The following is a 12,970-nucleotide window of genomic DNA, read 5'->3' on the forward strand; positions in this document are numbered from 1 at the left end:
CAGTAAGTTTCTACAAAGGATGAGATGAAGCAATTTCTGGCAATATGTAAAAGCCCCACTGTGGAATTTTTGTAACCATAAAGAAACATAGACATTGTATAAGCAAACTGGTTTGCTAACTGTTCATGGATCTTAATAAGCCCCAAACCAATTAAACCACATTAATGCTTAGAGGGCTGTATAAATCCAGCATTTGACATACACATCTCTAAAACACAATGTAGTTGATTCTGACTTTATGTGATATGTGAACTTGGCCATCATGCTCTGCAAACTATAGGTTATACCTAAAGTATTGTCCAAACCTGACCATTAGATTCATTCAATGGTGGTTAAAGCAAGCTATGGCTTAATGTGTATAATTCTTTGGGTTGGTTGGTGTTTTCAGTTTCTCTTGTAGAATAGGTACAACTTCCCATGATTCCCGGTGCAATATGCTACTTATCTGTACTTCAAGAAATTATTCTTTAATTAGCTTTAAATACAGTTCATTTTCAGTTTAATAATGAATACAGTTTGTTCTTTTCCTCTGGCCTTTGGGGAAATGCTTCAAAACTACCAAAAGCATCTAGAACAGCGGTTCTCAACCTATGGGTCGCGACCCCATTTGGGGTTGATCGACCATTTCACGGGGGTCGCCAAGCAAGGCTGTCCGCCATTTTTTCCCCTTTTCCGGTCGGTGCCTTACCTCCCTTGAGCTGGGCCAGCTGGTGGTCGGCCTGCTCCGTCTCTGCCGCTTGCCAGCTACGCCTCGGCCGGTGCAGGGGGTAGAACCACGCATGTGCGGCACTCCCGGGCAGGGAAAGTCCTTGACTTACGACCAGTTGGGTAGTCCTCGACTTATGACCAGTTTAGTCCTCGACTTACGACCGGTTTAGTCCTCGACTTACGACCGGTTAGGGGTCGCGGCATTAAAAAGGTTGAGAACCACTGATCTAGAAAGCAACCTGCTATCTACAATATTTATATTTTTCTTGAAATCAACATGTAATTAAGTAGTTTGCTCCATTCATATTTATGGAGCTTAGAAATAACTTAGTATAAATTATTCCAAGCCAGTTTATCTAGTGATTAAGGCATCAGGCTAGAAAGTGGGAGACTGTGAGTTCAAGTCCTGCCTTAGCCATGAAAGCCAGCTGGGCCAGTTACTCTATTCTAGCCCAACCCACCTCACAGGGTTGTTGTTATGGGGGAAATAAAGAGGAGAGCGGTGTGTTGGATATGTTCACCTCCTTGAGTTATTTGTAAAAATAATAAGGGTGGGATACAAATAAATAAATAAAAAGGTTTGTACTTGTCCTCTGAATTCTATAAACAACTCTCTTAAAGAGACCGTATGTAAGAATATTAAATAAATGCCACATATTTCCAAAATATCCATTTAAATATTGTTCATTCTCTGCCAGTGTAGAGCATAAGTTAAAATGTTGGGGAGTTCTCCTGGTTCGGAGATAGTCGAGTTGGATGAGATATCTTGCTAACTCCCTATTTCTCTTGCCACTCGAAGACTTATTTCCCGTCCTATATTAAATTATTTATTTACATTGTACTGTAAAGTAATTTTAAAGTACTACACATAATCGATAAAACTTGACGAGTCCGTCGTTCGGATGAGACTTTAGGAGTGGGATGCATGAAACTGGCAAAACGGCAAAAATCACTTCATCGGTTTTATAGCTGAGCAGGAACTGTTTCTGCAACTTGCCAGTCATTTTTGGAGACCAAAGTGCTTTGAAAACCTTGCTCAAACTTCCCTCAAAAGCAGTTACCATTCTATATTAAAGCTTTAAAAATGGCATCGTGGGAACATCAGATATTGTCATGCACAATGCAAAGTCCTAATGATTTCTTTCAAAAGTAGTGCACTCAGAGTGTAAGCTCGTGCATACACACACAAACATATTCATTTATTCATTTTTCTCAGAGGTATTTTGTGAACACCGATCCAGAAATCACACTGGATTTTTTTTCCCACTCAGAAGTCATGACAGCAGGAAAGGGTTTCAGGGTTTATCCTGCTCTCCCTCCCACTGTGGTTTTATTGCCTCTTCCTTATTGTCTTGCTGTAATTGAAAGCAGAAATGACCCAACCATTGAAACTCCAGGCTGTAATCTCCAAACCATTAATGATGTGGAAGGAAAGCTTATTGATTTCAATATGACTACTCCGGAGTAAACAATCTGAAGATAGGATTTTTTTTTATTTATTTATTTTTAGCCAGGCTGCATTTGGGGTTAATAGTAAGTATGTTTTTCTTTCAGTTGCAAAAATGCCATGACAATTTTTTGGTTAATAGTTTTTTTTTTCATTTTGAAAGTATGGTAACTGAGCACCTCATCATCCAGTGCTTTTCAGATTTAGTGAACTAGCACATCCCTTCTTTTATATATTAAATCTTCCAACATCCATAATTACCACTGATGATGTTACCTAGTCAGGTAATAAAATGTTTGCAAGAAAGCAACAAAACCCAGAGAGCACCAAGGACTCCACAGTTCCATCCTGAGCTCTATATGTTCTCTTTTATTCAGCCATAATCTGGTCAATTCTCTGGATTCTGATTCCTACCTCTCAGTAATTTTATTTATCATATATTTTTATACATACAAACATATGCAAACCACTCCTGTTTATTGCCTCCCATGCATAGCACTCCTTATTTCCTGTACTCCTCCAGTGTTTCCTTGCCTGGTTAGGATTATTTTCTGCGATGTGGAGGAATGCATCTGGAATCCACAGAGGAACTTTTTCTAATTTCTATCTCTGTGTTTTATTTTAATACATATTGTATTTTCTTGCTTCCAGATGTTTGTGGGGGTGTGCTCACAGGATTGTCTGGATCAATTACAAGCCCTGATTACCCAGAGAATTATCCCAACAATGCTGAATGCCATTGGGTCATCCAAGGAACATCCAACTCCATTATCAAACTGATTTTTGTTGACTTCCAGATGGAACACAGCGAGCAGTGTAATTTTGACTATGTGGCCATCTTTGATGGGCCCACAATGGAAGATACGCTTCTCAGTTACTACTGTGGAAACACGAAACCTCCAGAGGTGGTATCTTCTGCACATGAACTGTTGGTTGTATTCAAATCAGACTTTAACATTGCTAACAAAGGCTTCAAGGCATATTTCTTTTCAGGTGTAGTATAAAGATCAATATTTATCACAAATCAGTATTATAATACCAAATGTATGAAGTGATTTTGGAACCTTCTCGGAAAATAAATCCCAATATTTTTTTTAGGCTTTTGGAGATACATAGATAATGATAGATAGATAGATAGATAGATAGATAGATAGAGAGAGAGAGAGAGAGAGAGAGAGAGAGAGAGGGAGAGAGAGAGAGAGAGAGAGAGAGAGAGAGAGAGACATGTTTTTAAATATGTTTAAAGGTTTATTTAAGCCTGTGCAGCTTTTTATTTTTAGGTTTTAGCTTTTTAAAATTATCCCAATTTTCTTATGCTGCTCTATGCCCATAGTAAAGATTTGATCAGATCAAATGATAGATATCCACTATTCTTTGCCCAAAATATAAGATTCTGCCTACATTGAAAGAAAGATTCTTAATGAATCTTAAGCAATTTGTGTGTTCTTAATAGAAGGGTTCCCCAATGCTAGCTAAGGCAACATGACATTAGCTCCATTATTCATTACCTCTGATAAAGTTATCATTTTTTTTAGTATGCTGAATATTTTTTCTCTGAGTATACTGCCACTTTATTTACTATATTCTGGAGAACTTAAGCTTCAGATCAGCTTAGGATATGTCACACATATTCAGAGGAGATCTTGACCACACACAAAAAAAAATGTGAGTAAAAATCCCAGGAGCATGAACATTAAGAGACAGGCATTGAGGTGGTGGAGGTGGTGAGGAAGCACGAAACTCAGGAACTCTCATCTCTGAAGAAGTGAAGAAGCTTCTTGGATGCGAAACGTTTTCAAAGGAAAAAAAAAACCCCAAGAAAGTCCAGTTGCCTTTTAGAAAAGCAGCTTTGGGACACTCAGATGAAAGAAATCTGAGTCTGGGCCAAAACTGTAACCTGAATAACTTGTCTCAGACAAGACCCTCCCTAGTTAACATGAAGTTAAGAAGGGGGGAGGAAATGCATTCAGACCTGCAAGATTCTGTGACTGTGACTTCATAATAAAAGTAGCATTAGCATGAATGGCTTTAGTTTCCTAATCTGGTCTGTCTTGAATGGCTGACAATGTTAGACTGAACTTTAGCATAAAATTCTCCTGACATTGGCTTCTGACAATAGGCTTAGATAGCTGCCTCCTACTATCAGCTACTCATAGTGGCCCACTTTTCCAGTTTTAGCTATTTTTAGGTTAGGCCACCAATTTAATGGTGTATGATTGTATTCCTTGTATCATAGCTTCAAACCAAGTCTGAGAAGACAGGAAACTATTTTTAAAAATGCATTGAACTAAAGGAAGAAGTTTGAAGATGAAATTTCTAGGTGGTCCTGCACAATAAAATGAATGTTTTTGTTGCTTGCCATTGCATTTCATTTGTTTTTCCTTTGCAACCAGGTGCATGTCAGGAGGTATATACTGCTGTCAAAGGAAATTTCTCCAGTCCTCAATATCCACACTCTTACCCCAATAATATCAAGTGTCGCTGGACCATCCAGTTGCCGCTAGGTTATCGAATCAAAGTTTTTTTCCTGGACCTGGATCTCGAGGGACGGAACAGTCTGACAGATGGTTGTGATTATGACCATTTGGCTGTGTTTGATGGAGGTACTGAGAAGGCATCTCTGCTAGGAAAGTGGTGTGGGAGAGAAATGCTATCTCCAATTATATCCAGTAGAAACAACTTGCTGTTGGTTCTTCACACTGACAGGAATACAGCCAATCGAGGTTTCTCGGTAGCATATTTTGGAGGTAAGCTCTATTATTGGATAAACTATGTGGAATAAAATAAATTAAAAATGTGAGGATCAAGAGAAAAGCAAAAAGGTTTGAAGATAATTAGCTCACAAAGGTTCTAGAATGCTTCTATATGGAAATTAGCTTTCACTGAATAATGAAATCCACAGTAACTAATTCCTACATTGTATACTTATGTCAGCCAACTTTATTTTTTTTTTCCATTGTTCCGTATAAACATTCTTTTAAATGCACCAGAAGGTTCCAGTTTGAATCAGAACCTGCTAAAGGTATTGTTTTGAATGTTCTAGATTTGAATGTTTTAATTGGAAATTTCCCCACCTTCACTGAAACTCTATGTGTCCATGAATAGGTCTCCTGTTGCCTCAACTCCTTCTTGACCATTCCAGGAACTGCATCTTTATGAGCATTTTTGATTTTGCTCATCATATACACTTTTATTTTCACTGTAGCATTTTTATTGTATTTTATTGTTGTTATTATTGGATAGAATTTTTTTTCACACCAGCAGAATGTCCAGCTTTATGGCCTGAGAGCAGTTCCAGAGATGTTCCGCGTAAATGCAGACAACTTCATTATTTGAGTTACCTTATTTTTGTAGCCGATTTAGAATTGGGTTGTGGTGTTCAGGATTATCTACTTTCTTTGCAGTTATTTTTCTGTCCTAATTTTACATCCACGCATATATCAGTCTTAATATTTTGAGGGTGTTAAAAAATATCCAGTATGTAATACAAGATTTGTACCTTATTTCTCTATAAGAATTATGTTTGATCATTATTCTATAGACATATCAGTGGTATCATCTCAAACTATAGATGCTGTTCAAAACATTTTTCTAAATATTTCTTCTAACTAAAGTATGAGGTCCTAGAATATGTACTAACTTCTTTTCTCTGTACTCATAAAGGGACCAGTTTGAGATCCATCTGTTATGTGTTTGCAGAAGGCATCAGCTCAGCTTTGTACCTTTGCCCTGGCATTGTTTTTATGAAAACATTGTTTTTATCCCCCCAAACGAATAGGTTAAAAATGCACCTTTTTTTCCATACTGAGAAATTTAAACTGGTGCTAGGGATATGATCATAGACTGAAATTATTCCAAGATTTCTCACTATGCGGTGAAAAATGAACTCCAATCACAAAAGGAAATAAAATTTCCCAAGCACTGCTTTAATATAAATGGGGCTGCCCACTATGTATAATCTCTCTGGCAGTGGTGTTAATCTCTAGCAACATTGGTGAGCCAAAAATGTAGTTGTTTAGTTCTGATGATTATGTCAAATTTAGCCTGGTTACTCCTCTGGGATTCTTCTTTGGCCTTCTTGTGGTTACCAGTTTTCAACACTGCAGCAAAAGCAGAGACCACAGCTGGAAAAACTTCTACCAAAATATATTTTAGACAAATTTTAGACCTATTTCTCTTTCTCTTTTGGTCTTGAAAATTTAAAGCTTTAAATGGATGATCTGCTTACATTATTGCTGCCAGTGATATAAAACTCCACCATACAACTATTAATCTCTGTAGAAAACTATTCCCTTATCTCTGGTGTACTGTAGATAGCAGGAAGCCCTACCATTTCAGAGTGGTATTAGTACTTCACGTGATCTTGATTGAATCCCTCTATTATTGCAATTTAGGATTGCATTGGCTTTTTGGGCTGCTGTTCTATGTTCTATGCTTCTATCTAAGTTCAGTATTCTGACTGAAAAGACATATACACTTGGCATGTACACTTGGTCGTGTTTTCAAAAACAACAACAGCAATCTTTTGTTGCCCACCAATTCCTTGGGGAAACTAGAGATCATGAGATCCCAACCCTAACCCTAACCTGTTTCCTAATCAATTTCACAATCCTGTCACATCCAGAGAATCTAATGTCAGCAGAAAACTCTCTGGCGTGATATATTCATGTAGATTCCCAAAGTATTGGAATTTAGGGGATACTATATGGGGAATTGTAGCACAAGAACTACATGGTAGGTTATATCCATGGTAGACCAACTTGGTTTTATTATCTCTAAGTTGGGGTAGTAGTTTGCTCCGTGTGAAAGACTTTAGAAGAAAGCATGTATTCTACTTTATGAATAGTATTGTGCCAAGCACATTAACTCCAGAGGTTGCCACTGACTGTTTGTTATGATTGTGTAATTTCAGAGATTCCTTCTTTGTTTTGTTTCTCCTCAATGTAGTTGTCCCTATGAATGTCAGCTGCACAAGGACAGAATTTCAGATCCAAATCCTCACACAGTCTTTGGCTCAGCTGGAGCGAAATAAAATCTACTTAGGAGTCCCCTCCTGCCCTGCACAAGTGGTTGGCTTGACCTTTCGGATACATGCAAGATTTGAAACCTGTGGCACAGAACCGCAAGTACGTTATCGGTGTTGAAAGGGCAGAGTTTTAGCTACTAATGCTCAGCCAAGATGAAAGGAGCTGTCTACCCATGTCCCATATATAGTAGCAGTTGTGTTATTATGAAAACCACAGAAAGGTCCATTGCTCCTGTAACATCTTGATCATGATAGCATCTGCTGCTGAATGTGTTTCAGAGGTTTGGTGAGGAAAATCGTCTTCTCTGAAGCCCTCCTCACCGATCGACACTGCCATTGGCTTTGCTAGCTGAGCACAAATAATTAGAAACTGCAAGACTAACAAGTTCATGAGATTAACCATGATATACTCATATCATTGGACAATTAAGGCAGAAGTCGAAAATGATTATTACTGAAGAAAAGGTCATCTAGTATAGATGTTTATTTAATATATTGAATCATCTGTCATAGATATGTTGGTATATTGCCAATGAACTCACTCCAAGTAGCACACAAAAGATTCCTGATAAGTTTTATACCCATTCATGTATACATATACACATTAAAAAAATCTCTCTGATATTTTAGAGAGGAAGATAAAAGGAAAAGTTAATTTGCCTTTTTGTGCATTGGATATACCTATAAGATATGGTAATTTATGACATGAAAATATATGTGGTGTTGACCTATAAATCTCTAATGACTCAGAACACATAGTTTTGCTCAATGCCCTATTGAAGCATCCATTTGGTCAAGTAGTCACTGGGATATTGGGTCTTCCTCTATACTTAATTTATTATTATTATTTTATTTATTGTGAGATTTGTAAGTTGCTGCTTCTTCCTCCTCCTCCTGTTCTTTCTTTCTTTCTTTCTTTCTTTCTTTCTTTCTTTCTTCCTTCCTTCCTTCCTTCCTTCCTTCCTTCCTTCCTTCCTTCCTTCCTTCCTTTCTTTCTTTCTTTCTTTCTTCTCTACCATATATGGTATGTAAAACTATATAAGAAAGTTGATTGTAGCTTACTTTCTTTCAAGGACACAAGCCCATTCTCATTCTCTGGCTGATAGTTTGAGAAAATGATTTTTTTAAAAAAGAAATTGTGAAGAAAAGCATTAGTTTATATGGAAAACTATAGTCTGTTTACTAAACAAAATAATTCCAGATGTTCACTTTATATTTAAACATACTCAGATAATATAATAAAAAACAGAGGACCAGACTAGATTTAACATTCCATCTTTTGTATTTAACCTGTTTGGGAATTTTTATTTCTGGGATCACCACAGACAGGGAAATGGAACTTAACCCTTTCATTCCCTACTGAGGTACTAATGATCATTCTGCTTCTTTGCGTTGAGAGAAAATCCTCCCTTGATAATGAACTGCTTCCAGAAAGAAAGTATCCCGATAGGGTCACTGACCGCTACCCAGTCCAATTAAGGCATCAACCTCCTTCTGCTATTTTTAAGTTTTTTAAAAAGCCATAATGGATGTTCCACTTCACGATAGTCAGTTTGGCCTCAGAATTTTAGTACAGTCTTTGTGCACATAAACTGGGCATTTATCATCAGGGAAGGAAAGAGAGTTGTTTATGTTGTGAATTTCAGCTCATCTATGTTATTTTATTTAAGAACTTTATAATGCCAGCAATCTTAAGCAAATAACTCTGGGTGGAACACAATACAAAACAATAAAAACATCATATGTACAAGTACAAGCAAACATAATAAATGCACAAGTACAAAAGCTGAGGCAGCTCGTGCATTATCTTCAATCACAGACACTGTATTGGGTTCCCCTACCAATATGCCCTTAAAACCTAAGGAGAAGGGGAAAAACCCAGATTTGTACAGCCTTCCCAAAGGCTCAAAAGGTCAAGGATTTCTGTCCCACAAGATAGGTACCACAACCTGTAAAACATATTCTTTTATAGTTCATTAGGGCAGCTACAGAAGATTTCCCTGCCGGTGGTGATCCCAGAAATAAAAATAAAAAATACCGAAGCAGCTTAAATGATTTGCACACCATGGCTCTATTTAAATCATTTTATAATATGTTCTAAGTGGATCCTTATCTCAGTATGTGCTCACAAAAATATTGGCATTGTTCTTTACTCAAAACTTCATCTGTATATCCACAAAGCTTAGTACCGTTTCTAGCCAGCCTACCCATTTATCACACTGAGAAATTGCAAAAGTATTGCACAATTTTCCCTCAAAAAAACCTTACCTGTAAGTTTGTAAAGTCGTCTTGCCACCGGTCTCCTGGGAAGCTGTGCCAGGCAGCCCAGCAAGGGCTCGAAAAGCATCCAGTTTTGCTTCCCGCTTGGCACTACAGGACTGAATGCTGAAAGCCATCATTTGTCACTTGTTGCTGCCCATCTTCAGCTTGGTCTAATGGCCTTATTTATCTGTATTCAAGGCCTTATGTACCAGAAACAGTTTTATTTTTAAAAATTGTTCTTTCCTTCCCTCTTTTAGAAAAGAAACAACACGTCTGTGATTGTCAGCATTCTGTACATTGACTTTTCCGATGGAAACCAAGAGGATATTCATCAATACGAAGTGCAATGTGAGCCTAAAAGGAAAGAGGCCCTTGTGAATCTGATCTCGGGCTCTAATTCCTATAGGCTGAACCAGTATGCTGAGAATCTGGTGGAGTCCCAGCCAAAGGATGTAGGCGTGGCAGATGTCTATGAAAGCAAGGCTCAAGATACCAGTGACTTTGTCTTCATCAGCATCTGCGTCCTTGCTGGGGTTCTGATGGTGATTGCTATTGTTGGGTTAGTCTTATTATAGGCATCTGCCTCTTTGCTTGTACTCCTGTACTGTTAGAATGGGGGGTTTTTTTGGATTTATTGGGGTTACAGTGCTTTCAGAAAGTATTCTGAATGCACTGTAGACCCCTTTCACTTTTATCAATTTTGTTATGCTATGGTCTGATTCTACAGTTGTTGAAATTCATTTTTTTAATTATTGTACACTCAGTACCCTATAATGACCAAGTGAAAACAATATTTTAGAAATGTCTGTAAATGTATGCACTGTATATAGCTGCCCATCTTACAATTGCAATTCTAGGCAGTGCACAATTACTCTACACTCAGTACCCCATAATGACCAAGTGAAAACAATATTTTAGAAATGCCTGTAAATGTATGCACTGTATATAGCTGCCCATCTTACAATTGCAATCCTGGGCAGTGCACAAAGGATTAAGATCAAATAGCAATAGCACTTAGACTTATATACCGCTTTACAGCAGAGGTCCCCAACCTTTTGGGCACCAGGGACCGGTTACCTGGAGAGAGGTTTTTCCGTGGACCGGAGGGGGTGTGATTTTGTGTGCTGCCTGCATCCTGCGGATGGAGCTTTCCTTGTTTGTGCGGACCGATTGCTGGCATGCTGCGGTACTGATCCACAGACCGGAGGTTGGGGACCCCTGCTTTACAGCACTCTCTGAGTGGTTTACACATCAGCATATTGCCCCCAACAATCTGGAACCTCACTTTACCAACCTTAGAAGGATGGAAGGCTAAGTCAACTTTGTGAGCCGTAGGGATCGAACTCCTGGCAGTGGGTAGAATAAGTCTGCAATAGTACATTTTAACCACTGTGCCACCCTGGCTAAATAAAAACAAAAACATTACAAACCACAATGATTAATGAACTGATGGCAGGCAAACCGACTCCAATGATAGCAAGCAAATCAGCACAAAATTACACCTAACCTCCAGACTTTATGCTCAATGAACAACCAGATCTTCAAGGAGTTATGACATGCTAGCAGGGTCAGGGCCCCACAAATGTGCATGGTGTTCCAGGGGAGAGGCACTGCAGTAGAGAAGGCAAACTCCCTGGGTTCCACCTGGTGGTATTGTTTAACAGGTGGGATCTGGAACCCTGCTAGATCCAATGGGACAGATAGAAAGAACTGGAGAGAGATGATTCTGCAAATAACCTGGTTCCATGCCACGAAGGGCTTTATAAGTCATAATCAGCACCTTGAATTGTGTTTGGAAGCCTACTGAGAGTCAGAGCAGCTTGCAGAGGAGTGGCGTAATGTGGGCAAACATGGGTGTTCCCATAACTGCCTGTGCAGTTTTGAATTATAAAAGGCCCAATGACAGCTCTGCTTCCATGGACCTTAACTCCGATTTTTTGTTGTTGTTCAAAATTATACTATTTATAAGTCTTCATATCAGTAATATTACAGAGGTAGTCCTTGAATTAACAATCATTTATTTAGAGACTGATCAAAGTTATGACTGTGCTGAAAAAAAGTGATTTATGACCTGTCATTACACTTATGATATTGCAGCATCCCCAAGGTCATGTGTTTGCAATTCAGGTGCTGGGCAACTACCGTTTTTCCATGAAAATAAACCCCTCCCCTAAACTAAGACCTACCCTGATTGGGGGGGGCTAATACCCCCCAAAATAAGCCCTAGTTAGGACCCTGGCCACTCTGTCCCACCTCACTGCCGCAATGGGGCAGGAAGCCGCAGCAGAAATGGGTTGGCAGCCACGCGGGCTGCTGGACGGGGCTGTTGGTGTTGCTGTCATGAGGCGAGGCAGATTTCACAAAAAATATAAAACACCCCCAAAATTAAGACCTAATGCCTCTTTTGGAGGCAAAAATAATATAAGACAGGGTCTTATTTTCAGGGAAACACGGCAGTATGTATGTATGAGAGGATCCCCGGGACATATGATGACTATTTGTGACCTTCCCCACCAAGTTCCAATATGCAAAGTCAAGGGGGAAATCAGTTTCACTTAACAACCATGTGATTTGCTTAACGACCATGGCAAAAAAAGTTTTAAAATCCATCACAGTCACATGATGACTTATGTAAGACACGCATCACCTAGCAAATAGAGTTCTAGTCCCACTTGTGGTTATAAGTCAAGGACTACCTGTATGTTATTATTTTTCCAACAAGTTTTCTTCGTAACTTGTTTTAATTAATATACAGTATTAATTATAATTTCATTTAGCTATCCATTTCTAGTTCCTTGTACAAATAAACTTTCTTCCATCCTTTTTTAAATTTTAAATTGTCACTTTGCAGAGGATGAGACTGTGAGGTATAAAGAATGACCAATTTTCTGTTGATGCTCTACCTGTTGGTGTGAAGCCATATCGAAATCTTTTTCGGCCTTCTAAAGGCTTGCGTGCTTTCTGATACAACGTGCTGGAAACATATCCGAAAATAAAGCTTGTGTACAGAATAGAAGATAACTCTTTAGATAATAATCTTTTTATATATATAAAAAAATCTTAGTTGAATATTCAGAACAAGGATAAGAAACTTCAGTAAGTTTCATAAAACTGTCGTGTTCAGTGTTCTGATTTGGCTGTTATATTGTTAGACTTGATTTAACCAAAAGGCCAATAAGCACTGCAGCACTACTAGATTCTGAAAGTCTCTTTCTGCAGTTTTGTTCAAGGGCGTACATAGAAGTCATTTCCATAAAGAATATCAAAAGAATATGACTTATCCCAGCCTTCACATGACTCAGACTGACACATAATCCAAGCTTCTTTTAAGATTCTTGATGTAATTTTGACTCATGTATGCATATTACAGTTTTTAAAATGAAAGTGACTTCACGGTGTTTCTGTGTATAAACTCAATAACAGTAAAAAACTCACATTCACAAACAGGGCTGGCAATGGAGTTAGGGTAGGCATTAGCATTACAGCTACTACCTGCGTCCTTGTCTTTTTCAAATTATCTCCAGATC

General features: G+C 38.4%; 1 protein-coding gene across 1 annotated transcript in view; it reads left to right on the forward strand.

The window, feature by feature from the left end:
• CDCP2 (CUB domain containing protein 2) overlaps positions 1 to 10,018 on the forward strand; it is a 16,691-nt gene extending 6,673 nt beyond the window's left edge. The window contains exons 2-5 of the mRNA XM_015810859.1: positions 2,807 to 3,148; positions 4,549 to 4,902; positions 7,103 to 7,281; positions 9,701 to 10,018. Of these exons, the coding sequence (XP_015666345.1) occupies positions 2,807 to 3,148; positions 4,549 to 4,902; positions 7,103 to 7,281; positions 9,701 to 10,018 (1,193 nt within the window). The remainder of the gene's footprint in view (positions 1 to 2,806; positions 3,149 to 4,548; positions 4,903 to 7,102; positions 7,282 to 9,700) is intronic.
• The last annotated feature ends 2,952 nt before the right edge of the window (positions 10,019 to 12,970 follow it).

The sequence above is a fragment of the Protobothrops mucrosquamatus genome, unplaced genomic scaffold, assembly GCF_001527695.2.
Source record: "Protobothrops mucrosquamatus isolate PMUCROS unplaced genomic scaffold, P.Mucros_1.0 scaffold24, whole genome shotgun sequence".
In the NCBI taxonomy this organism is placed as follows: Eukaryota; Metazoa; Chordata; class Lepidosauria; order Squamata; family Viperidae; genus Protobothrops; species Protobothrops mucrosquamatus.